Source organism: Panthera uncia, chromosome X (genome assembly GCF_023721935.1).
Source record: "Panthera uncia isolate 11264 chromosome X, Puncia_PCG_1.0, whole genome shotgun sequence".
Lineage (NCBI taxonomy): Eukaryota > Metazoa > Chordata > Mammalia > Carnivora > Felidae > Panthera > Panthera uncia.
In genome coordinates this window covers 19,522,234-19,547,787 of record NC_064817.1, presented here as the reverse complement: position 1 = coordinate 19,547,787, position 25,554 = coordinate 19,522,234, and the positions used below count along the sequence as shown (strand labels likewise).

At 40.7% G+C, this 25,554-nt stretch overlaps 1 protein-coding gene across 2 annotated transcripts in view; it reads right to left on the bottom strand.

Annotated features, from left to right (window-relative positions):
• Positions 1-329: 329 nt before the first annotated feature.
• The window catches only part of PDK3 (pyruvate dehydrogenase kinase 3), a 67,351-nt gene continuing 42,126 nt past the window's right edge, over positions 330-25,554 (bottom strand). Inside the window, exons 6-12 of one of the 2 annotated variants that reach the window (XM_049643615.1) lie at positions 20,524-20,601; positions 12,769-12,845; positions 11,359-11,460; positions 10,868-10,978; positions 7,549-7,662; positions 6,124-6,255; positions 330-1,025 (exon numbers count right to left, since the gene is read on the bottom strand). In XM_049643615.1, coding sequence (XP_049499572.1) covers positions 1,005-1,025; positions 6,124-6,255; positions 7,549-7,662; positions 10,868-10,978; positions 11,359-11,460; positions 12,769-12,845; positions 20,524-20,601 — 635 coding nt within the window. In that variant the 3' untranslated portion in view covers positions 330-1,004. Of the gene's footprint in view, positions 1,026-6,115; positions 6,256-7,548; positions 7,663-10,867; positions 10,979-11,358; positions 11,461-12,768; positions 12,846-20,523; positions 20,602-25,554 lie in introns of both variants that reach the window. The other variant, XM_049643614.1, reaches the window with a different exon arrangement.

Here is a 25,554-nt window from a genome sequence, read left to right as displayed (position 1 = left end):
AATAAGGAAAGGAGTATGAAAATCAGATCGACAGTTCTAAAAATCGCTACTATTCATGAAAATGAAAATTATGAAGACCTAGGGCATTTTTCAAAATAAATGAGAAAGAACTTTTGCCTTCGACAGCCTATTTTATAACTAGTAAAGTGCATCACACAGGGACCTCCAATTCCTTAGAAAACTACAAAGGAATCTGATAATGAGACTGGCAAAATTTTTACAGAGCATAAAAACTCCACTTCCCGCTCTTTACAAATTTGGTAAGGACCAGAAGGTAGTTTTTCACTTAAGATCTTTGAAACCAAGCAGTTAAGTGAAAAATTCCAAGACACCTTTTGGAACGCTTTAATTGACAGAAGGGAAGTACACAAATGAATTTTAAAATAAAATCAATGCATCGGAGAGTAAGATCTAATGTGAAAGGTGCCACACCTCACTCAGATCAGATGGAAGGAGGCCAAAGTCAAAATCACAGAGTGAGGAAGGACGCAAATGCGAGACGAAGGGCCCTGGGACTGAATTATCAAGACACGCTCTGCTGGTGTCTCCAACTTCCAGATTACCCAGGCCTTAGTCGGTGGTTTGGAAAAACATGGTATTTGGTCACAAAGAGCAACAGTAGAGACTGGCTGCATCTGGAATGAGGAAGGAGCTTAGAATCCTGGGGACAAAGTACACACTCGACTCTATGACAATGAGGAGGGAGGTATGAGGACACCAGAGCGCTGATGAGGCTTTGCGCTCTCTCGTGACAGGCGCCAACCAAATCACAGCAACATACTATGAAAAATTGCTCAAGGTGCTACTTTAGTGAAGATATGGAGCAGCTACAGAAGGTTTCTCTGGAAAAGGTCCAGCTCATGTAGAGAAAATAAGACATTCAAGCACTGTAGTGACTATGTGCTTTGCTCAAAGTTGGTGGAGGAAAAGAGTTCTCTCTGGTTGACTTGCAGAAGACGATCTTTCTTCAGAGAGGACAGATGCATTCCGTTCTCTACAAAGTTCTATTGGTCTTGATCTTGTCCCTACAAAGAAAACAACAGGAATATCCACGATCAGTTTGAGTATAACGTTCTCTATTTAACGAAGATTGACTCAGAGCATTTAGTGACGGTGGTAATTCAAAAACCTTTGTCTTATCTCAGAATTACTCTGAGTTGGTACAGAAAAAGAATGACCATTTAATTACTTATACATATTTTAAAACAGTTCTTTACTCTCAGTTAAAAACCTGATTAGAAATGATGAATGAGCGCTAACGGGTACAGGGTTTCTTTGTGAGAGGGCAGAAATGTTCTAAGATTAGTAGTGAGGGTTGCACACTTTGAATACAGGAAAGCCGTACACTTTAAGAGGGTGAATTTTATGGGGTATATGAATTATATCTGAGTACAGCCCTAATTAAAAATCTGATTAGAGGTGGCTGGGATGCTCAGTCAGTTAAATGTCCGACTCTTGATTTCAGCTCAGGTCGTGATCCCACAGTTCGTGGGATCGAGCCCCGTGTCGGGCTCTGCACGGACGGCACAGCCTGCTTGGGATTCTCTTCTCTCTCTGCCCCTCTCCCGCTCCCACGCACCCTCTCAAAATAAATAAATAAATAAACATTAAAAAAATAAAAATAAAACATTCTAATCTTTTTTAAAAATCTGATTAGATCAGATGAACACCGGGTGACATGTGGAAGAACCGAATCACTGTACTGTTCACCCAAAACTAATATTACGCTGCATGTTAACTAAACGGGATTAAAATAAAAACTTAAAAAGCCAAAAAAAGAAAAACCTGATTACAGAATAAATTTTCGATAAATTTCTCACTCACCTAGTGAATTTACCTACCTATACTAAATAATTTCCCAAGATCGCCACCAGTCATCCTATTTGTATAATTTAACAATTTGCATCATCAGGCTAACCAGTTTCCAATTTTAAATACTGCTTTCTGCTAAAACTTGTTTGTCTGATAGTGTATTAGAAACTAAGACATACTTAATTATTATACAACCTGATAGAATATAGAGTTTTAAAACTGCATTTAAAAAATAATCAATTAAAGCCATCTTTTTCCACTGCAAATGGACCATGTTATTTGTAAAGACTGCTTGGGAGGGTGCCTGGGTGGATCAGTCAGTTAAGTGTCTGACTCTTGGTTTCAGCTCAGGTCATGATCTCCTAGTTCATGGTTTGAGCCCCACGTTGGGCTGCGTGCTACCAGCACGAAGATTCTTTCCCTGCTTGGGGTTCTTTCTCTCTCCCTCTCTCTGCCCCTCCCTGCTCGCACTCTCTCTCTCAAAATAAATAAACTTTTTAAAAAACCTGCTTCTGGACTACCCAAGTAACTCCCCCTATCAGAGCAATAGCTTGCATTAACTGGTCACAGTGATGCCCAACATGTTACTTGACTGCATAGAGACTGAAAATGAAATCAAGGGAAATTGATCCAGTTGGTACAAGCTGAATGAGCTGAATCCTGGTCAGGGACGGTATGTGTATGTATGTGTGAATACCCATGTGTATACCTGCACTCACGTGCACAAACCAAACTCCTCTAAATTTCATCTCTGAGATGAATGACTGGTACATCAATCCCGTACAGAGGTCCATCACAGTGCTTCCACGGGACAAAAATCAGTAAAGATACCCTTTATATCGTTCATCATAAAAGACCAATGCTACTATAACTGAACAAAACCACGAAGCTTTATCGACTGTGTTTGCATACAGATACCTTTCTGTTGCGTGTTAAGAATCAAGGTTTTCAGGGTTAAGAAGAAATATACACAATTAACATACATTAGGATGAAACATTGCAATGTTAAAATCAAATTGAAAGTATCAACGTGAACTTATGATTTAATAGTTCTGTCCAGAAAAGAGAACTAGAAAAGGTATAATATACACCCCTAACTTCCAGATTAGGGTCTCTAATACCCGTTAAAAGCAAATAGGGCTCCTTGAGGGAAATGCTGATTCTAGGATGGAGGCAGGGAAGGTATAAGATGACACCATTATGTCATCTTGGGCCAGAAAAAGTTTTCAAAGATACGTGGGGTTTTAGCCAAGGAACACAAAGGATCTTACCGGTGGCCAAAGGTGTGCCAGTTTAAGCTTCAAAAAGATGGCTGCTATGTGCAGTAACATGGGTGAACCTCACAGAAATCCAGACACAGAAAGAGTACACACTACATGTTCCTTTTGTTTTACGTTTAAGAAATGACAGAGTCAGAGTAATGGCTACACGGTGGGGACAGTAGAGGGAAAAGACTCTGATTAGAAAGGGGCAATTTCAGGTGCTAGAAATACCGATGTAAAATCGTGTCAAGCTATAAACCCAAGATGTGTGCACTTTATATATGTGTGTGTATGTATGTTAAGTTCTGATTGAAACATATAGAAGAAAAGTCTATACTATCCACAATAATACTCAAAAAGGAGAAAGCCAGAAAATCATTTGTCACCGTTTAAGGTGGATTTTAACTCAACTTCTATCCTTGAAAATTGGTAGGGAAAGATTTAAATTCTTATCCTGCCTTTCCAGGAGGAACTGTACTTCCAGAGATACCTGAATGGCCTGCGTTGACAAGGAGGAACTTTAGAGGAGAATGTCCGCTAATAACTGTCAAAGGAATGATATCAAAAATAACTCATCATCTTATAAACATTAATGAAGCTACTGATTCAGGCCAAAATTACCAACTGGTGTTAAAAACCACTAGGTGATGGTTGTCCAGGGCCAAAGTAACACTACACAGAGGACTTTCTAGTTGAGAAGGTAAAAACGCCTCTACCATGGAGGGCCCAGACAGCCAGCATCTGCAACATGGTCAATGTTAACATCACTAATGGTGGATCAGTCACAGATCACAGGCATCATAGTGTAATTCTGGGGTTTTCTGTCTTACTTATTTAAGTAATCTCTACACTTCGATGTGGGCCTTGAACTCACAACCCCAAGATCAAGAGTCACAGGCTCTTCTGACTGAGCCAGCCAGGCGTCCCCTCATAATGTAATTCTGAAACAGTGCTTATGAGGGACTCCAGCAAAAAATGCTCTGTTGAGGGGCCACCTGGGCAGCTCAGTCGGTTAAGCGTCCAACTTCAGCTCAGGTCATGATCTTGCGGTTTTTGAGTTCAAGCCCCATGTTGGGCTGTGTGCTGACAGCTTGGAGCCTGGAGCCTACTTCAGATTCTGTGTCTCCCTCTCCGTCTGCCCCTCTCCCACTCGCACTCTCTCTCTTTCTCGGAAATAAATGAACATTAAAAAAAATTTTTTTTAATGCTCTGGTCAATCTTTAGATGAATTTGCACTTTATAGGAAATACAGAGAATGGGGAAAAAGCCAAATGACATTTCAAAGAAGAAACCAATCAAATGAAGGTGGGTATTTTTGCAGGACAAGTAGCAGCAACAACAAAAAAGCTGCCCTAGATTAAAAACAACTTGAGATTTGCTCAAATTTGTTACACAGTCCTGGAACTGATCCAGGCTTAGACACTTCATGGAAATTTTCAAGATGAGAATCTATTGATGTGGAAAGGTGGAAATGGTTAAATGAAATGAAAGCAGGTCATAAAACAGTATAAATAATTAAATCTCATTTGGGGAAAATACATATACAGTAACACCTTGGTTTATGAGCATAATCCTTTCGGGAAACATGCTTATAATGCAAAGCACTTGTATATCAAAGCAAATTTCAAGAACCATTGGCTCAGTTGTGATCATGTGATGTTAGGCACCACGTACTACTCGTATTGCAAGTTAAAATATATTAGAAATGTTTGCTCGTCCTGTGGAACACTCGCAGAGCAAGTAACTCGCTCGGTAAGGTTTTCCTGTATATACAAAGAGCAAAGTATCTGGAAGGACACACACAAAGTTGTAAGAGATGTTATCTTGGAGTTGTGAGCAGACAGTGGTTTCTCTCTTTTTTTTTTTTTTTTTTACTTACATTTTCTAAGTTTTTTTTTTTTTATAATGCACGCACACTGCTTTCTATTCTATTAATAAAAGGTTATTTTAAATAAACAGAGCCCTTACTGTTGCTAGCCTAGTGGGAGCTTGACAGTAATCAGAAGAAAAAAAACTGGAAACCAAAGATTGGATTATTGCCCTTATTACCATAAAGTAGTGAAAGCTGTTATTCTGTGATGTTTTTTCCTCTTTTTAATTTTTTCCTTTTTTAATTGTGGTAAATGATCCGTAAAATTGGCTATCTGGTAAGATGGTAAGAAACGGTTATTTTTAAGAGCACAGTTCAGGGGCATTAAGCATGTTCAGAGTTCTGTGCAACTGTGACCACCCTCCATCTCCAGAACATTGTCATCTTCCCAACGGAAACTCTGTCACCATTAAACACTGACTCCTCATTCCCCCTGCCCTTGGCAATCGCCATTCTACCTTCTGTCTCCATAAATCTGACTTTTCTAGGTATCTCAGTGTAAGTGGAATCATACAGTATGCGTCCTTTTCCGTTGTATGGATAAACCACATTTTGTTTATCTTGACAATTTTATTTTTTTTCAGATTCAACCCACCCACAGACTTTCTCTAAACACTCTCCTGTCAGTCTTCATAGATGATGACAAACTGCAGAATTTACTTTTTAAAAATCCAATGTATGGCAGGATAAACCTTGCTCACTGCTATTAATACCCCCACAGAGCAAGAACTTCTAGAACATGGGCACCTCTATCCGAATGGCTACTCTGGCAACCCAGTTCATGCTGTCCTTCCTGTCTGGTGTGAAAAAGCTGCTCCAACCTTTCTTTCTTGAAAAAAAAATTTTAATGCTTATTTATTTTGAGACAGATACAGAGCATGAGTGGGGGAGGGGCAGAGAGAGGGAGACACAGAATCCTTAGCAGGCTCCAGGCTCCGAGCTGTCAGCACAGAGCCCGACCCTGGGCTCGAATCTACTATGAGATCGTGACCTGAGCCAAAGTTGCACCCTTAACTGACTGAGCCACCCAGTCAACCTTTCCTTCTTTAGAGATGACTATGCTTTTCCAGTGAAAAAACCACAAAGAAGATTTGGCTAAAGGTATCATCGGGCTGGTACATTCTGGGGAAAAATCAGACACTTTATAATAGAAACTAAAGTATGAAATTACTGTTTCGCCTTATATTTTGAAGCATCCCGAGGTTCTCTGCTGGGATTGCTCCAGTCGTCAGCTTCAGGTGTGGTCTTGTAGTGACGCCAGGCAGACTTATTAAAAACTGGAAGTCTCTCAAATGATTCACTTGAAAGGGCCTAACAGAAAGACAAAAACGGACACCGAAGGTCCACATGTCATTTTTCTCACATGAGATACTGAAATTTTACTATTTACAACATTAGAAACCCTGAGGCGTACTTTTAGAATTACATTAAAATTACATTTCGATAGCGGACATAGATTGGCCAGGATTAAATTAAAGCTTTTTTAAAGGAATAAAAACGTTCACTCATTCAAAACCAGTACCAAAGTACACGTAACCAGAACACAAAGTATTTTATTCAGTTAATACTGCTTTGAAATACTCAGGCGCCTTGACTATACGGTCTCTAGGCTGAGCACTGCTGTTCACAGGCTGACTGCTCCCCAGAGGGCCCACACAGAACTGAAGTTTCCTACATACTAAATTTATACACATAAGCACATAAGGTGATGCCAAATATCACATAATTTAGATGCAGTGGCACATAAGATGAACACTCCAAATCCCTGGTTAGGTTATGGTATGTAACACATCACGTATAACATATAACACACTGCGCATACGCAGCTGTGAAAAAGAATGACCATCTCTACATGCAGGGATGTAGCAGATCTCCAAGATATACAGGAAAGCTTAAAAAAAAAGAGCAAAATGTGGAAATAATCAGTGTGGGAAAAAATTATTTCCCCCATATGTTTATCAATGCAGAATCAACTCCAGGAGGCTCCATGAGAAACTGGTACCATGGTTACCTCTGGGAAAGAGACCTGGGTGGCTCAGAGCCAGTGGCGGGAAAGACTTACTTTTCCCTTTGGTAGCTTCTAAATTCTGTACTACGTGCCTGTATTACCTATTCAAAGAAATACTTCAAGTGTTCTAGAGTTTGGAAATAAATAAAAGTCTGATGCTACCAATGAATGAGAACACCTGTGTTACAGAAGCTTTGTTATTAGATCAGCCTTTTATATCACCATACCATGATTACTGAATTCTTGTAACTTTGGAAAAGCCAGTGAGTTTTAAAGCAAGAGACTCAAAGACTTCAGTTTAGGAAAATCTATCTCCTTTTACATTAGTCCTTTCAATGGTTATGCAATTTTAAAAGAAATCACAACTAAGAATCTTAGTCTTAAAAATCAGTATTTATGTGTTTACATGTCTGTATTTCGTATTTTGCTACACCTGAGCAGAAAATCAATGACAGGACATACCTTGGTTTTCCCATAAAACTAAAGTAAATCTGAACTGAACATAAGACATGCTGTAGTGCTGTTCTCCATTAGATGTAAGAACTTAAAGCTTTAAAACGTAAAGATGCCTTCATATAACTAATGAAATGCAGTACCTTCAGGTAAATGACAGCGTCAGTACCGACCCCTTCCATGGAATAGAGTTTCAGATCTCCCTGAAAATATCTGGCGTAAAGGCGAGAAATTGGCAAGCCGTAACCAAATCCAGCCTACGGAGAAAAGAAAATCCATACAGTGAGACAGGTACAAATGCGAACCCATTCGGTATGAGGACTCTTTGGAAGATTAAAAGAAATACTTAATTCAGTTTTAATGCAAATAAATCACAGACCCAACCTTGAATGTATATGCTCACTTATGGCAAATAATCTATTTTTACCCTACAAAAACACTTCTCTTATGTTTGGAAGATATTAGAAGTGCTTCAACTTTTGACTAATGCTTTTTTTTTAGTGTCTTAAAGCAAATTGGTAGCATGTTTTTAAATTTTAGAGATGGGGAAGAAGGGCAGAGAGAGAATCTCAAGCAGGCTCTACACTCAGCATGGAACCCGACACAGGGCTCGATCCCACAATCCTGGGATCATGACCCGAGCCGAAATCAAGAGTTGGTGACTCAACTGGCTGAGCCACCCAGGCGCCCCAAATTGTTAGCATTTTTAAAGCAAATCCCAAATCAAATGGGAGTTGAACTGGTAACAAAACTAAACCACGTCACCCTTAAGTTTCATTATCACAATTTCTTGCTCTTTGGAGTGAAAATTAAATTGGCACAGGAGTTCATATCGACCAGTACCCAGGCTAACACACCGAAACGAAAATTTCCTGAGTCTACTTCCTAAGGTTCTGTGAATGGTAAAGCATTTTGATATACGGCAGATCAACATGTGTTTAGAGACGAGAAAACAATTCCAGTACTGTCCTATATCTTTACGTCATAGAACCTTGAATGTAACAGGTTGTTGGGGAAAAAAAATTTCAGATACCGACAAGGACATTAAGAACAATGGAGACTAATTTCAGTAACTGTGGAGTGGAGGGGCAGATTCAGTGCCCCAAGCTTTGGCCCCTCGGATGAAATCCCGTGGCATGGCTACTGGGGGAGGCAGTGGGGTAATGCGCTCCTAGAGCAGCACGTGCCCTGGCTTTGGGCTCAGACAGACCTGAGTGGAAATTCACTCCGAGCAGTTTACTCAACCTGAGATTGTTTTCTCATCTGAAAATGTAATAAAAAACTTGCCTCAGAGCTGCTATGAGGACTAGACCGTAAGTGTCAAGTCTTGACACAGTGCCTGAAACTAAGCACAAGTACACACAGTGAAGCTGCTGTCACACTGCAGAGCAGCAACTTTACCAGGTAACGTGGAATTCTACCATTTTTAAACATCTTTCTTAGATTCCTTCCTCAGGGCAGGGCCCGACTCAAAGGGGCGCATATGACAGAGCGTACTGTCATTTAAGGGCTTTAGTAGTGGCAGGGGCGCCTGGATGGCTCAGTCGCTTCAGCATCTGACTCCTGATTTTGGCTCAGGTCATGATCTCAGGGTCATGAGATCAAGCTCCACATTGGGCTTCGTGCTGAGTGTAAAGCCTGCTTAAGATTCTTTCTCTCCCCCTTCCCTGACTCTGCCCCTCCCCTGCGTGTGCGCGCGCACACACACACACACACACACACTCTTACACAAAAGTTTAAAAAAAAAAAAAGGTGGGGGCTTTAGTACTGGCAGGATATTACCGGTACTGAGGACAAGAGGGTGACTGATGTCACCACAGTAAAGAAACCAGCATACTCCAGGAAGAGGCCAAGGAAGTCTGCCTCCCACATTTCCAGCAAGGCCCGGAGGCTGATATCGGGTCCCCCAGGGAACGATCGAGAACATGAGCGTGAGGAGACAGGTAGGCCCTGAGAATGCAGAGGAGGGGTGTCTAACTTGGATTTGGTGAGGTTCACCAACGTTGTCCCAGGGTGTCAAAGGATCAATAGGAGTGGGGTAGGAGGACCTTTCCACAAAAGAAATGCATGTGTCAAGGCACAGAGCTGTAACGTGGTAAGGTGCTCAGCGAGTAAGATGTTTTCTAGAAGTACATATCCACGTGCCCACTTTAAAGCTGAAGACAGTTTATGACTGGGAGAGATGCCAGTGGAAGCGTTTCTTCAAAGGAGAGGCCACATGGTGCCCTGCGGGTAACGCACACGTGGCCAGTGCCAGCCTTGCCGTAATGAGCACAACCACCTTGGGCGAGGCACTAGCCTTATTTTCTCATCTTTAAAAGGGGAGGTTAGAGCAACATTATTTGGAGTTCTACGTCAACTGTTCAGTTTCATTTTAAAAAAAAACTATGACAGAACAGCTATCCTCAAGATGCTTTTTGAGGATATAGACGACCCATATTCCTTTTAAACAACTGGGGAAGCCTCCAGATTTGCTTGTAGTGTTTTTTTTTTTTTCTTTTGACATTCCTTTCAGTAGGGACCAGAGGCTGGCGAAGACAATGCCTTTCAAAATTGTTTTTTTCATGAATTTTCTTGACTCCTATAAAAATGACTTCCTGTTTTCAACATGCTGAGTTAACAAACTCTGTCTCGAATAAATGATACAAAGTGTTGGATTTTATTCATACAAATAAAATATAATCTTATGTGCTTATCAGTCAGGTCGGACTTGAAAATGAAACTTAATTTGTGCCCTCAACCATTTTGCAGACTGATAGCTATGTTGCTGTGTTTAATGACAAAGGGTTCAATTGTTGTTTGTCAATTAGAAACACTCAGCAGGGGAACAAAGTGTGGCCCGAGCAGGATCTAAATGCTGCCATAGTAACTTGGGGCTTTTCTCACTGCCTCAGTAGGACTGAGACAGAAAGGGCTCTGAAAATGCATACGCCACCTATATGTTTCCTGCTTATGTTGTTTAATATAAAAAACATAATGTGTTCATAATTTAACATTCTAATTATATAAACAAATGTGGTGGGGTAGGCTACAAAGCCCTGGGCGATCTGGGTCTCCACAGCATGCAGCACCCCGGGGTCCGGAGCACGAGGCAGCCAAACACACTCTAAGGCAACTTTGCCCGCCTGCTATTAACCTTCCGCTCTCACCGAGGGTAGCCCCAGGTGGTAAATGGGGCCTGGCAGCAGTCTTAACCAAAGGGAAATGCTGTTTCCCTCTATCAGGAAGTGAGGTACTCGGCTCTGAGAGTTGCTAAGACACAATTAGAGAAGAAATCTAGGTCCAAAGGATTCACAAAGATAGTAAGTAGTAGCGGGATACAACGCCCCCTCCAAGTCACGCGGGAAACATTGGAATTCAAAGAGGCGTATTTAACCAGCCAGGGAGAATTCTAGCCCATTCCCTTGGGAGTCCCTCCTCGTGTTCATGGCCTTTCCTTAAGCAGTAGTTTGAGATGCTTACCAGAGGGGCAGCTCTTGTAGGCTCCAGGCTAGGTCTAGGAGCAGTTGAATACATGTAGTTAAAAAGACGGTCTATTTTTCGAAGTGGGACGCCACCACCTAGGTCACTTATCTGTAACGTACAAAATGTTTAAGAACAAATCAATCCATTCTTAGTACAAGGCAAGAAGTTCATTCAAGTACCTACCAGATAACTCTAAACTGTACAAGGGCTTTGAACCCCCAGTGAAATACGGTTCTCTCATCTAAACCTAAAACAAAGAGGGCAGGGAAACACAATAGGACCCGACAGGCTCGGGGCTGAGGTCTTGTTCAGCTCCCTGAAAAATGGGGTTCTGATAAGTTTAAATGAGGTAAGAAGCGAAAGATCGAATGTGGTACACACATTGTCATGACATCCATTGTCAGTTTTCTTCTCTTCCCTCTGATGCCGCAATGTCTAGGTACTATTCAATTAGCTAGACAAAGTATCTGTGCAAATAAAGCAGTCACCTTAATGGATAGGTCTTCTTTCCCCAGAGTAACAAGGGTTTTAACAGACGGGTAGGCTTCTTTCCTGTCTTCATAGAGTTCGACTGTCGCCCTCATTGAGTTCTGAAATAGTAAGACCTTTTTTTTTAAGCATACCGCTGACTCACAAACCATGACTTAAAAACAGAAACTAGCAGAGGATTGCTTATTGCACAACACCACTTTTGTGGAGCAGACAGATATTAGTTGGATTTACACACCATTTTTTTTTTCCTCTAAAGAACTTAGCTAAATGTGTGTTTGGATCAAGGAAAATTTTCCCGATGCTTTATTTTGATTTTCATCTAGTTTCCTTCCCATCCATCACACTAAATATTTTTTTTTCTTTTCTTCCTTTTTTCTTCTTGCTTTCACTTTAGGGTATTTAAATTATTCAGCTCTTAACCAAGAGGGATGTTTTTATCACATGTAACGAGGCTACAGAGGCGCACTGATGCACTTTAAATCCTATTTATCAGTCTGCATTTACAGAGCACCTTTCCTCTAAAGAAGGCGGAAAACCTGAGAGTATTCATGTTTCCCACAAAAATTAATCATTTGGCTGAGGAAAAAAAAAAGGCAATGTCAGTTAAAAAGAAATTCTGAAAAAGCCACAGCTGTTGAAGAGAAAGTTCACAATTGAATGCCCATCTCAACCTTAAAATGTTACATCAGTAACATTATAATTTTGGGAAGCAAATCAGCATAACTGATTTTTCAGGTGTTCAATTTAGGGTTTTACACATTGGAAGAAATGAAATTTTAGCTTAAACACCTTGTGCCTATAATACTGCTCTTATAAATGCCATGAGCTACTGATTGACAAAAGCGACAGCTTAAGCTGCAGAGTCTAAAGAGGTTTTGTTCTTTTGTTTTTTGGTGTTTCTTTTGGTCCAGTCCTCCCCCATATTTCCCCTCTGCTTCCATCAGATCTTCTGAATGGACTCAAATGTGTAAAAGGGTTACGGTATCACCCAATACTAAAACAAATGCTAATGCACAAACATGGTTAATGTTTACAAACACAGATATGCAAAAACACGTATTTATTTTGATCTGGCTACCATCAATAAAGCCTCTACCAGGTTTGGAAACTAAAATGCATCTCTCATCTTATAAGTGAAGAAAAAACAGGATGGATTTTACATAAAATCACTAAGGTACAATTAAGCTTCAAAATCAATATGTACTAATATTCACGAAAACTATACTGTACACAGCAATTTTTCATCTCACAGTGTACAAATTATAAAACCCACAGGGTATCAGAAATAGAATTTTTAAAATGGTTATGCACAACCTTTTCTTATGCTAATCTAATGAATCCATTATGCCTTGAATCAAAGTAATTTAAAATGAAGACTTTTTTCCATGTTTTTAAATTCCACTTACCTTGAACAACTCAAACAGCATGTGAAACAGATGAGAGGGCACATAAACTACCTGAATAGGTTTGTCTGGAGCTTTGGCTGAAAACAGAGACAAAACCATCAATGAGTAAGGACCAAAACTACAAGAAAGCCAAGAAAGCCGCTGGTATTCTATTTTTCAAGTACATAAAAAAGAACTCTACACAAAAGGCTAATTTAGGTTCCCACCTCCAGAGGTAGGGCTGAGCAAAAACATATGCTTGGAAGTCCAACAAGTTTGGGGAGAAATCCTGTTCCCTCACTTACCAGCTATGTGACCTTGGGCAGATTATTCAATTTCTCTAAAACTGGAGCAAGACTGGAATATTATCACCTATGTCATAATATTCTGAGTATTATTGAAGTCATCTAAATATTTCTCAGTTTTTTTTCAAATTCGGGGACATCACCCCCACTGGTGACCCCAGTGGTGATCAGGAGGAATGTGAAGCCACAGCAGAAAAGGGGCACATCTTCTTGGCTAACTGGACGAAACAGCAATGTTAAATTCTGTTCGGTTTCAACAAACAAGGCACATTATGGAGTAGCATTTAAGGTTCACATAACTTTTCTACTAGTAGCTAGCAGATAAACTCCCACCCCTTCCCTGAGAGACCCCCAGTCTTTTCTCCTTGCATTAAGGATCTCTGGAGGAAAATACGAGAAATACTGAATCCCATGTCAGGCACTAAGAACAGCGTATGGGCTATAGAGTAGATGCTGCAAAATGGGGTCCTTCCTCCTCCTCGTGACCAGAAATCACTTAGGAGATGGAACCTATGTGAACTTCCTCAAGGAGAATGCAGACATACTCAGCCATGTTATAATTTCAACCTAACTACTTCCTCTAATAAAGTAACAGGGATATAAAGTAGAGCAAACATTTGTTCGGCTCTTAGCAATTTTCAAAGAGCTTCTGCCTGCATTAGCCAATCGCGTTCTCCCTCCTGACACTACTATGTGGCTCACAGAGGGGTAGTATTATTGTGGGCGAGGGCACAGGCTTTGCAGAGGCTACGTGACTTGCCTACTGAAACGGAAGAGGCCTGAAATCAGACAACTGAACCAAGAGCTTCTGACTCTAAATCCTGAACTCTTTGATGATCAGTTTTTTGGCAAGTACTATGTCAAATACATAATTTAAGATTTAAAAACATTTTTAAAGGTTTTTATTTATTTTTGAGACAGAGCACGAGCAGGGGAGGGGCAGAGAGAGAGGGAGACAGAGAATCCGCAGCAGGCTTGAGGCTCTGAGTCGTCAGCACAGAGCCCGACGTGGGGCTCGAACTCACAGACCGTGAGATCATGACCTGAGCTGAAGTCGGACGCTTAACCCACTGAGCCACCCGGGCATCCCAATTTAAGATTTTTCTTAAAAAAAAAAAAAAAAAAAAAAAAAAAGTAGAAGTCCTTCTACCCTTTCCCATCTCAACCCCCGGTCTGCACCCGGAGGCAGCCACTTGTTACTGTTTCTGCTTTAGTCTTTTGGTTGATAATATGACCACTCTGTTCTGTAACCCTAATTAACTCTTCTGTACTTTGTCTCTAGGTTCTTTTTTAAAAAACTGAAAATTGATAGTGTTGGTAGCATCCTAAGTAGGTAAATACTGGTCACTGCAGAGCAGCCACAACACTGTGTAGAACCACATTTCCTCCCCCGTGATTCCAATGACATGTTTCATGTGTCACATGAAGGAGAAAGTTCTCAGCCCTAAGGTGAAATGGATTCTCTTAATCCTCCACCAACTGCTCAAAATCATGCTACCCTTTTTGAGGTCACTGAATATTTGGACTGTGTCCTTCTTACACAGTTTCATCTATTCCCTGGAGCTTCTAACAACCCTTCCTCTTGGGTAACTGGACAAGGTACATATGCTTCCCTTTCCTTACCGTATCAGTAAGATCTCCCAGCTTCCTGTTCTAGTACATGGTATCCATTCCATTCTTTATGATTTTTCAAACTAAAATTGTCTTCCAAACATGCTGCATAGCCATCATCTTCAAACTGTTTTTGATTAAAGTTCCAGTATGTTCTTCACTATTTTTTATATCCATATTATATACACCCTCAAGTCAGTCAAGTCGCCTACCTCAGAAAGGGGTGCTTGGGAAATGCATTTCTCAAACCTTACACCCTCTGACTCACTTGATTGAAGGTTTGGCTAGGTACAAAATTCTGGGTTCAAAATAATTTTCTCTCAGAATTTAGAAAAGGAGGTAGTCTTCCGGCCATGGCAGTGCAGCTGCTAAGTTTAATGCTAGTCAGGTTCTTGTTACCCTGCTGGGTGTCATCTGAGGTCTGATACACCTTGGTTGTAATATTGTTGAATAATGAGGAACTGGATTAATCATCTGAGGTGGCCGCTGTCCATTTGCCCCTTCGGCCGTCACCTAAATGAGAAGGCTGACTTGCGGCATCCTGCGTACCTAGTCACGGCTTTTCAAATGACTTTAGGATAGGCACACAGTAAGCTGGCCTCTGACCAGAGGGTTCCCCAAATGCTCAAATGAAGAGGGCTTTACTTTGGGCTAACAACATGTACATGAATAGCCCCAGTTTTTCCAAGGTTTTTCTTTTTTTTTTTTTTTTAATGTGTATTTATTTATTTTGAGAGAGAAAGAGCGTAAGCAGGGGAGGGGCAGAAAGGGAGAGAGAGAATTCCAAGCAGGCTCCACGGTGCCAGCGCGGAGGCTGACTCGGGGCTTGATCTGTGAGCCGAAATCAAGAGTCGGATGCCTAACCGACTGAGCCACCTAGGCACCCCTTTCCAAGGTTATTTTTGAAGAAAGTACTCTGATTTTAATTTTTGCACCCCAGGGAAAACGCTTCTGACTGTAGGCAGAGCACAGCCCAAGTCCAGTGCTCCCCACTGCCCCTCCGTGCTCTGTCTCGGACCAGCTTTCAAGCAAACCCTAGCTTTTAGCTTCCTTTTCCAGTCCTTTGCACCTCCCGGCTCTGCTCCCAGAGTCCCTCCACCTTTGTTGTAGCCTCTCCTTTGTGGCTTCTCCTGTTCTGTCCCATAATCAGCATACTTCCATCTGTTTACTCCCTGGCAGGAGGTGAGATAAGTGGTCCACTGATGGTCCCCCCTGGTTTCTTTGCTGTTTTGCTTTGTATTCCTTTATTGCCATTTTAATGGAGCCCTAGGAAGAAGTTGAAACCTTAGCCTATCTTGTACCAAAAGGCATGATCAGTTATATAAAGAGCCTTCTGAATTCAATCTTTTCACTCCAAATCTTTTTCTAAATCTACTCTTTGATATTTTTTTTTTCTTTTCAGTTGAATCAACATTCTTTAGGAGCCATCTGTAGGCTTGCTCCCTTACTTGTACTTTTATTTTCTTTGGGAATATTAACAGGTTAGATGTCTCTCCTTCCTTATAAGACCATGTCCAATGCTTTTGTCCATGACTCTCACCTAACCCTGGGTCCAATGGCTTTTATGTAGTGGACCTTTAATAGATGCTTGTTAACTTTCTAAAATAAGACACATATGCAATATGAATTTTCCATTTAAGGGCACATTTTTAAAAGTCAATGGAAAAAAATGGGCCAGGTTTTTCATGCTCAAGACTCAAGAAATAACCAAGTCTCTATTCTGCAGAGTCATTGCCCCAAATACCATGTGTTGGAACAACATTTAATAAGTAGCAACAAAACTTAACACAGGATACAAAGGATTTTATTTTCAGATTGTTCTCTCTCCTATAAGAATGAAAAACTAGAGGCTAAGCAGAAAGAAATGCATTTAAGAGAAAATAAGTAGCTGGGCACTTAGAGGTGATTAATCAAGTCCAAAAGTCAATGGGTAAGCCTATTAAAAACAGTACACGGTGTGGTCCAAAGTCATACTGGGATCAAGTCCTGATTCTGGCATGTAACAGATACATTAATAGGTATTTAAACCAGCTGGGCCTCGGTATTCCATATGTAAAATGGGCACAGTACATATCTGTGTAACTAGTTTACACAGAGCCTGCCACAACTAAGTAGTCAATAAATGCTGGCTAGTATCGTTACTAAAAAATTAACTTTACAGTGTTAACAGGGCCACCAGCAATGGCTTTTTGATTGCTGTACAGAACCGCTGGACCAAAACTACACACGCAAGTATCCAATATGGGGAAACTAGAAATCAAAGATCCCAGGATACACACCTTTTCTGTAAACTCTCTTATAACAAGACACGTGTGGTATGACGTCAACTTTTTAGGTTGCCCACCAAACCCAAAGCTATAAATGAAACTGTTGGCAGGAGAGACTGGTCTAGAAATGCAAGTAGTAAGTCTTAGCCTTCCCAAGTCAACCCTGACTTCCAGTAGCCACCCTTTTAAAAATATCCAGCCTGGGTCTGGTGCTTTATTTAAGGCCCCAGAAACAGCGTCCTTTTATCATCACACAAGGTGATCTTACAGATGAGGAAGTCCCCATCTCTACTCAGAATCCATGTCCCCGCAGTCTGGCCAGCTACAAAGCTCACATCCTTCCTCTGAGCCATACTGCCTCACCACAAGGATTCACAACAGGTAAGAAAAGAGGTTTCTTTGCCTGATGTTTTGGCAAGCAATTTCTCAGGAGAATCAGAAAGCTAAAATGAGAACAAGTGTGATGAAATGGCTGTCTCTGGAGAAACCTACATGGGTTTCATGGCAAGTCAGAAATAGCCGAAACCTGGGGTGCCTGTATGGCTCAGTCGGCGAAGCGTCTGACTCTGGATTTCGGCTCAGGTCATGATCTCGCGGCTCGTGAGTTCGAGCTCTGCATCGGGCTCTGTGCTGACAGTGCAGAGCCTGCTTGGGATTCTCTCTCTCCCTCTTTGCCCCTCCCCCACTCTCACTTGCTCTCTCTCTCTCAAAATAAATAAACTTTAAAATATGTTTTTTAAAAAAAGGAAAGCTGAAACCTGATGTAAGATAAATAAAATTCTGTTCTTTTTAATACTCCCGTTAAGTTACAAAATGGATAATAAAGAAAGTTTATTACAGCTGGCTCTCAATACCCAGAAGTCTAGTGATGAGTGGTAAATCCTGACGCCGTTCACCAAGTATGTTCTCCACCATCCTATTCACTGCTTTCTCAGCGGTCTACACTGGGAAAGGAAAAACACCCAAAAATTCAGATTAAAAAAAAAAAGATGATAGGTCACACTAATGGCAAAATTCTCACGTAGCAACAGTGCTCTCTCAGGTTGGTGGCAGTCCCCTGCTCTGAAGTGCAGGGCAGAGGGCAGTGCTGTTATCGACTACTGTTCAGGGCACCCAGTGGGTAATGGAAGCAACGAGAAAGAAGATGCTATGCTAGCTCATGCAGGCTCTAACAATGAATCCACGGGAATCTGGATCCGGCAGATTTCCTTCGGGAAAAACTGAGGCAGCTATCGTGCTGTGGGAAACACCCACTCTCTATAAAGTGACAACATCCATTAAGGGGTTGAACACTGACCTCTGACCTGCATCTCTAACGCAGAACCTGTGAGCGCTAAAGCGAAGTCCTTAACCATGCCCACAAAGAACTTTGACATTCAGGAAATGATAAAGAGCAATCATAAACACATTACCCAAAGCAACAGGAAGCTAGAGGTGGCCTATAACCACCAGCATTTATTTCTCTTAAAGATGGGAAGAGCGGCTCCAAAACTCATGCATGAGACAGTGCTAAAAACAGTCATTAATCTCCTCTCCTGGTGAGGTGTGCTGCCCAGTGTGACCGCTTCACTGAGAAGGAACGGGGGACACGGCTGGCTCCCGGGATCAGCAAAAGCAGGCTCGCTGCTCTGGCCTTTACAGCGAGTGAGGCTGCCATTCACACGAAACAGCAGCTGGTTACCACCTGCGAATTTAAGTCCCGTGTTTGACAAACAGAAATCTGTACAGTGAGGTCAGACCTTGCCCAGCCTGTAAGGAGGAGGAGAGAGAATACAGAGATGCTTCTACTCAGGAATACTCCAGCAAAGTCCCTTCTGCTGTGGCAGTGTATTGACTACAAATATGGAGAACCCAACAGACTGTGAAAGCAGCTTTGATTGCATACGTTCTGGAAGAACGGAGGGGCGAATATCCCGAAACGGCAGCCTCAAGTCTTTCCACATTTTGACCTCATTGCAAGTAAAATACATTTTTGGTAGACGTTTGAGAGGGAACTGGGTTTATCTTTAATTGTAAGTGCCCACACCCTAAGAATCAGTCATTCCACTTCTAGGAACCCAACTGACACAAAGACTTCCACGTGTTCACAGATTTTCCCACCCTCCAGATACAGACCCACACATACCCTGCACCGCTCATTACAAGGAATATGGGGAAATTAGAAATCCTAAATGTTCACTCACCAGTAAATGATTAAATAAATCACGGCAGTTTACGCTGTGGATAATCTCTAAATGCCATTAATAAACGCAAAGATCTTCAAGGCGAAAGTGAAAAACACAAGTGACAGCACATGTATAGTTTCAACTCCATTTACATTAAAAAAAACCAAAGCTCTGTACAGTCCCGAGACAGTAGAGGACTCTCACTTTTTACTCTACATTCTGTATTGTTTGTATTTTTCCAACGAGCATGTCTCTTTTGTAACTAACAAATAAATAAAGGTAACATGTAAGTAAGTATAGAATCCTATGACGAAGTTAACAATCAGTCATGACCCTACTATCCAGAAAGCTGGTGTATTTTGGTGCTATAAATCCTCCAAAATATTCTCCAATGAACTTGCACTACTACAAACTTTGATAGCCTGTGTTTAAAAAGCTCATCTTTTCCCATACATTCAATATTCTTTTTTTAAAAAAATTTTTTTTGAAAGAGAGAGAGAGCACACATGAACACGCATGGGGAAGGGGCAGAAGGAGAGGGGGACAGAGGATCTGAAGCAGGCTCTGCGCTGACAGCAGACAGCCCGATGCCAGGCTGGAAGTCAAAAACCGTGAGATCATGACCTGAGCCGAAGCCGGAGGCTTAACTGAATGAGTCACCCAAGTGCCCCTCAATATTCTTTCAAAGCATTATTTTGAATGGCTGCTTAGTGTTCTATCTTATGAGTGTACCACAACTATTTAAATAATCTTCTAGTATGGAAAACTTGGGTTGTTTTCTCACTTTTCTGTGTAAGAAAACCACTGTGATCATTATTCTTATACGTACATCTGTGCACACCTTACTTTCTTAGAATGCATTTTCTGATGGTTAATTTACCAGACCAAAGAATAAGACCATTACTAAATTTAATTTACTAGGCCAAGAGAAAGGACACCAGTAGCATTTTCTGAGAAAGGCTGTACCAATTTAAACTTCTACCCAAAATGTGTAAGTGTCGGTGACAGAGTGACAGAGTAGTTTTCTGGGCACCAATTCAAAGCATCACAACGTTTTAATCACTGCCACTTTGAAAGACAACATTTCTCTATTTTTGTTTGTTGTTCTTTGATTAGTCTAGTTAAACGCGTTCCCGTATGTTTAGTGACTGCTTGGCATTTGTTATTTTGAGAATTGTCTATTTACAGGTTTGTGCATCTTCTACCTTGATCAGTTCTGTTCCAAGAACTCTGAGTTCTAACAGATCACAAACTCCTGTACAAAAACTCCTTACAACAATATACCTAGGTGACCTAAGAGATAGAAAAGTTTTAAAAGATATACGAGGAAAAAGTAGCGTACTTTTAGGATCTCATTGAAAGGTAGCTAAGGTATCAGATTTTTAGTCAACTTCCTTGCATTTAAGGTTAAAATTATTTTCCTTTTACCATTAAATTCTTCAACTTCCAGCTCTGGGGCGACCAGGTAATACTGTTCACACAGCATCTTGGCGGTTTCATATGCATCTGTAAAGAAAAAAAAGAGTTTAGCTTTCGACACAAGCAGAGAGACATACAGATACATAAAATAAACAAAATCAGGGCAGTTTCTAACCAGATGGATTTAGAATTATTGGTTTTTTTTACAAAATAGTCTTTTTTGGCTGTAATAGAATTATGATGACTGAACCAAAATTTCTCTTCCTTTAAAGCTTTAATGACTACAAAAGTATCAAAATACTGCACTAATGACAATATGGCCAGTCGTCTACTAACCATACATTTATTTAACTTTTAAATATTCCTAAAAGGTATTTTTCACGAAAATTTATAAACTGTACTTTTGAACACCATGCAACCTGACTAAATTGCAGCATAAGAGATTTGTTGTTACACTATTATTGACTATACTCCCTCGGCCGTACTTTTCATCTCCGTGACTTACTTATTTTCTAACTGGAACATCGTACCTCTCCACCAATTTCACCTATCCACCCACCCGCCCTTCTGGCAACCACCAGTTTGTTCCCCGTATTTGTGAGTCTGTCTGTTTGTTCATTTGTTTTGTTGCTTAGATTCCATAGGTAAATGAAATCATATGGTATTTGTCTTTCTCTGTCTGACTTATTTCACTTAACACAATACCCTCTAGGACCATCCATATAGCCATAAATGGCAAGATCTCATTTTTCATGGCTGAGTAATATTCCATTGTACGTAGATACCACTTTTTCTTCATCCACTTATCTATAGATGGACACTTGGGTTGCTTCTGTATCTTGGCTACTGTAAGTAATGCTGCCATAAACGTAGGGGTGCCTATATCTTCGAATCAGTGTTTCTGTTTTCCTTGGGTAAAAACCCCCAAGTGGAATTACTGGATCATACAGTACTTCAATTTTTAGTTTTCTGAGGACCCTCCATAATGTGTTCCACAGTGCCTGGACCAAATACATTCCCCCGAGAGTGCAGGAGGGTTTCCTTTTCTCCACATCCTCACCAACACTTGTTATTCTTGTCGTTTTGACACTAGCCATTCTGACTGGTGTGAGGTGCTATCTCTTTGTGGGTACGATTTGCACGGTGACTACACTTACTGTGGTGAACAGTGAGTTATGTATAGAATTGTTCAATCACTATGCTGTACACCTGAAACTAATGTAACATTGTCAACTATACTTCGAAAAAAAATTTCAGTTAAAATAAAAACTAAATGACATTCCGGGAAAGGCAAAACCATAGAGACAACAGAAAGATCGATGGTTTTCGGAGGTTCAGGGGGAGGTAGGAAGGGCAGGGATGAACAGGTAGAGCATGGGGCGTGTTTAGGGCAGTGAAACTATTCTGTACGTACTGCAATGGTGGGTGTATGACATTATGCATTTGTTAAAGGCAACAGAACAGCACAACACAAAGAGTGAGGCTGAATGTAATCCACAGGCTTTAGTTAATAATAATATACCAGTGTTGGTTCATGAACTGAAATAAAAAGGATTTTAAAATAATCTTTTAAAAAATAATACTGCCCAAAGTCTTAAGATGTGCCAATTATTTGTAATGAATTATCAGTGAGTATTTGCTGGAAGAAGGGAATTCCATGGGCCACACACTCTAAGTTACCGGGGACACTACCATAGCTTAAAAAGGTCCTTTAAGTTACTTAAAGGTAACACAGTGGGGCTGATATTTATCAAAGTCTGAGGAACAAGAGTTCACTTCTAAAAGGAAAAAAAAGACATAGGGTAAGAAGATCTGGGCTATTAAAGAAATAGCTGGAACAGAATTCAGGCAGTTAGATCTCAAAAGATGGAAAACATTCAGAGAGCAAAAGTGCACTATTATAGACTGCATGGGTGCCTTTTCTCTTGAACTATAAACAATCTGAGGTCAGGGTTTGTGTTTTCCACGTGGTTTGTAACCCATACAGAACTTAGTATATACCTATTAGATGGTCAATACATATTCCTTCCTTTGATAAATTTTAAACCTTTTGATAATTTATTAAAAAAAAATTTTTTTTAACCTTTATTTACTTTTTTTGGCACAGACAACGGACGGGAGAGAGTCAGACAGAGCGGCAGGCACGGAATCCGAAACAGGCTCCGAGCGATGGGCACGGAGCCTGACGTGGGGCTCGAACTCACAGACCGCGAGACTTCGACCTGAGATGCAGTCAGACGCGCAACCAACTGAGCCACCCAGGCGCCCCTTGATAATTTATTTTAAAAACAGCTTTACTGAGGGGTGCCTAGGTGGCTCAGTCAGTTAAGCGTTCGAGTCTTGGGTTCAGCTCAGGTCATGATCTCATGCTTCATGGGTTTGAGCCCCACGTCGGGCTCTGCGCTGACAGTGCAGAGCCTGCTCGGGATTCTCTTTCTCTCCCCCTCTCTGCCCCTTCCCTGCTCGCACTGTCTCTCTCAAAATAAGAAATAAATAAACATTAAAAAAACAGCTTTACTGAGATACAATTGTCATATCCACATAAGTCACCCATTTAAAGCATATACACAATTCCGTGGTTTTTAGCATATTTTCAGTGCTATGCATCCGTCCCCATGATCAACTTCACATTTTCATCACCAGGGAAATAAACTCCATGACCATTGGCAATCGTCTCCCTCCACCCAGCCCTAGGCAGCCACGGGTCTACTTTCTGTCTATAGACTTGCTATTCTGGACACTTTACATAAGTGGAATCACACAATACGTGGCCTTTGGTGCCTAGCTTCTTTCGCGGAGCAGAATGTTTTCAGGGGTCACCCATGTTGCACCGTCTATCAGTACTTTATTCCTTCTCAATGCTGAACAGTGTTACACTGTACACAAACGCATTTTGTTTCTTCATTTATTTGTTGAGGGACATCTGGATTGTTTCCCCTTTTTGGCTATTATGAATAATGCTGCTATGAACATTCACGTCCAAGTGTTTTTTGTAAACATATGTTTTCATTTCCCTTGGGTATATACCCAGGAGAGGAAAACTGCATGATCACGAGGTATCACAATGTTTAAACATTTGAGGAACAGCCAGAATCTTTTCCAAAGTGACATTTTTTTAAAGTTCACCTTTACAATTTCTAAAGATCAGATACTCAGATTACTTTAAAACGCTTCATAGGTGCATTTGCAATATTCTCACCTGGACACCAGCTCTTTGGAGACAGGCTTGTGCTTTTTTCATATTCCTCACATCAATACTGTGCATAGAGTGGATACTTGTTTAAGATTCAAGAGGTAAGAGAAAGAGGGAAGGAAGGAAGAAAAGGGGAGGGGGGAAATAACGCCTACAGAATTTAAGTATGTTAAAATTTAACACTGTCAACCTAAAATAATATAAAGATTCAGGTAAGTTCCGACCAAAAAGCTTGGTTCATTCACCTCATATTGCTACCCAATTAAAATTTTACATAATATTTGACCTCAGAGTAAAAATTCTAATTACTAAACTTTTAGAATCAAACCTCTGTAAAGAATCACAAATACGGACACTGGAATAACTATGACAAGATGAAATAATGAGGGGCAGCCAATTGAAATGTTAGTAAGAGGAGAAAAGTATTTTTAAAATGAAGAGTTGATCAGTGTGAAAACACGTTAAAGTAGCATTGAATTTAAACTCTAATAAAAGAAAATGAAAATTTGGAATTATACTAAACTCACAAGTTTTTTCCTAGAGTGTAAGAAACCTCATCAAACATCTGTAGTTTCATAAAAAGATAAGAAATCAACACTCCCTCTTTGCTTTGGCTACACCACTCAACAATGCTATATCTCCACCTAGTGACACGAGAGCACAGAGCCGACCGAGAGCCTCCAAGGCCACTTTCTTTAAACCAATGAATAATGAAATCTGAAAATGGAGCTTTGTTAACCACATACAGAGCCGACACACCTCCACAAAACAACTCCTTCAAGTATAGGACACCTTTAAAGATGTTTAAACATTGTTCTTCCATCCACTATAGATAGAAAAGAACCCAGTCCCACTAAATGTGCTAGTTCCTCATGGCATTAGCTTGGCCAGGAGCATGAAATTATAACAGCATTATTCAGAAGAGGTATTATGTAAATATAACATGGGCAAGATGACAGAGCCCAGAAAGAAGCAGTCAACTTGAAACTCAAAGACCCAGTATGGTTCCTAAAACCACATGTGAATAAGGATTTTTAAACCCTACTACTTATTACAGTGTATCGATGCTGTAATTAAAAACTGCATTATGGAGGCACCTGGCTGGGTCAGTTGGGAGAGCATGCGACTCTTGATCTCACGGCCGTGAGTTCAAGCCCCATGTTGGGACTAGAGCTTACTTAAAGAAAAAAAACAAAAAAAACAAAAAGAAAGAAATAAGGAAAGAAGGAAAGAAAGAAAGAAAGAAAGAGAAAGGAAGGAAGGAAGAAAAAAGAAATGCATCATGAACCTGAAAAACTCAAGACATTACAACAAGATTCACATACACCAGCCAGCCAAAAGTATTTGTGGGGCAGTAATGGTAAAATCATATATTCATATTCATAAATTCCCATAACACATTATAATACCATGGACACAAACATGCCTAGTAAGCATTCCTTAGGTTGAAGAATCCTCCTGCCCATGAGAAAGTTCTCAAAGTGTAGTCAATTACACTGATGACAGATGTTCTTTTTGGTCAGACTGGGAACCAGAGGTCCAGAGTGTTTTCCAAACCTGGCTGTAGGCAGAATTCATTACCAAGTTAAAAAAAAAAAAGTACACATTATAAACGAACCCCTGGAGATTATGATACAGTTGGTCCATATTGAGGCCTGGGAATCCATATTTTATTTTTATTTTTTAAACGTTTATTTTGAGAGAGACAGGGAGAGAGAGGGAGAGAGGGAGAGAGGGAGAGAGGGAGGGAGAGAGGGAGGGAGAGAGGGAGGGAGGGAGAGAGGGAGAGAGAGAGGGAGAGAGAGAGGGAGAGAGAGAGGGAGGGAGGGAGGGAGAGAGAGAGGGAG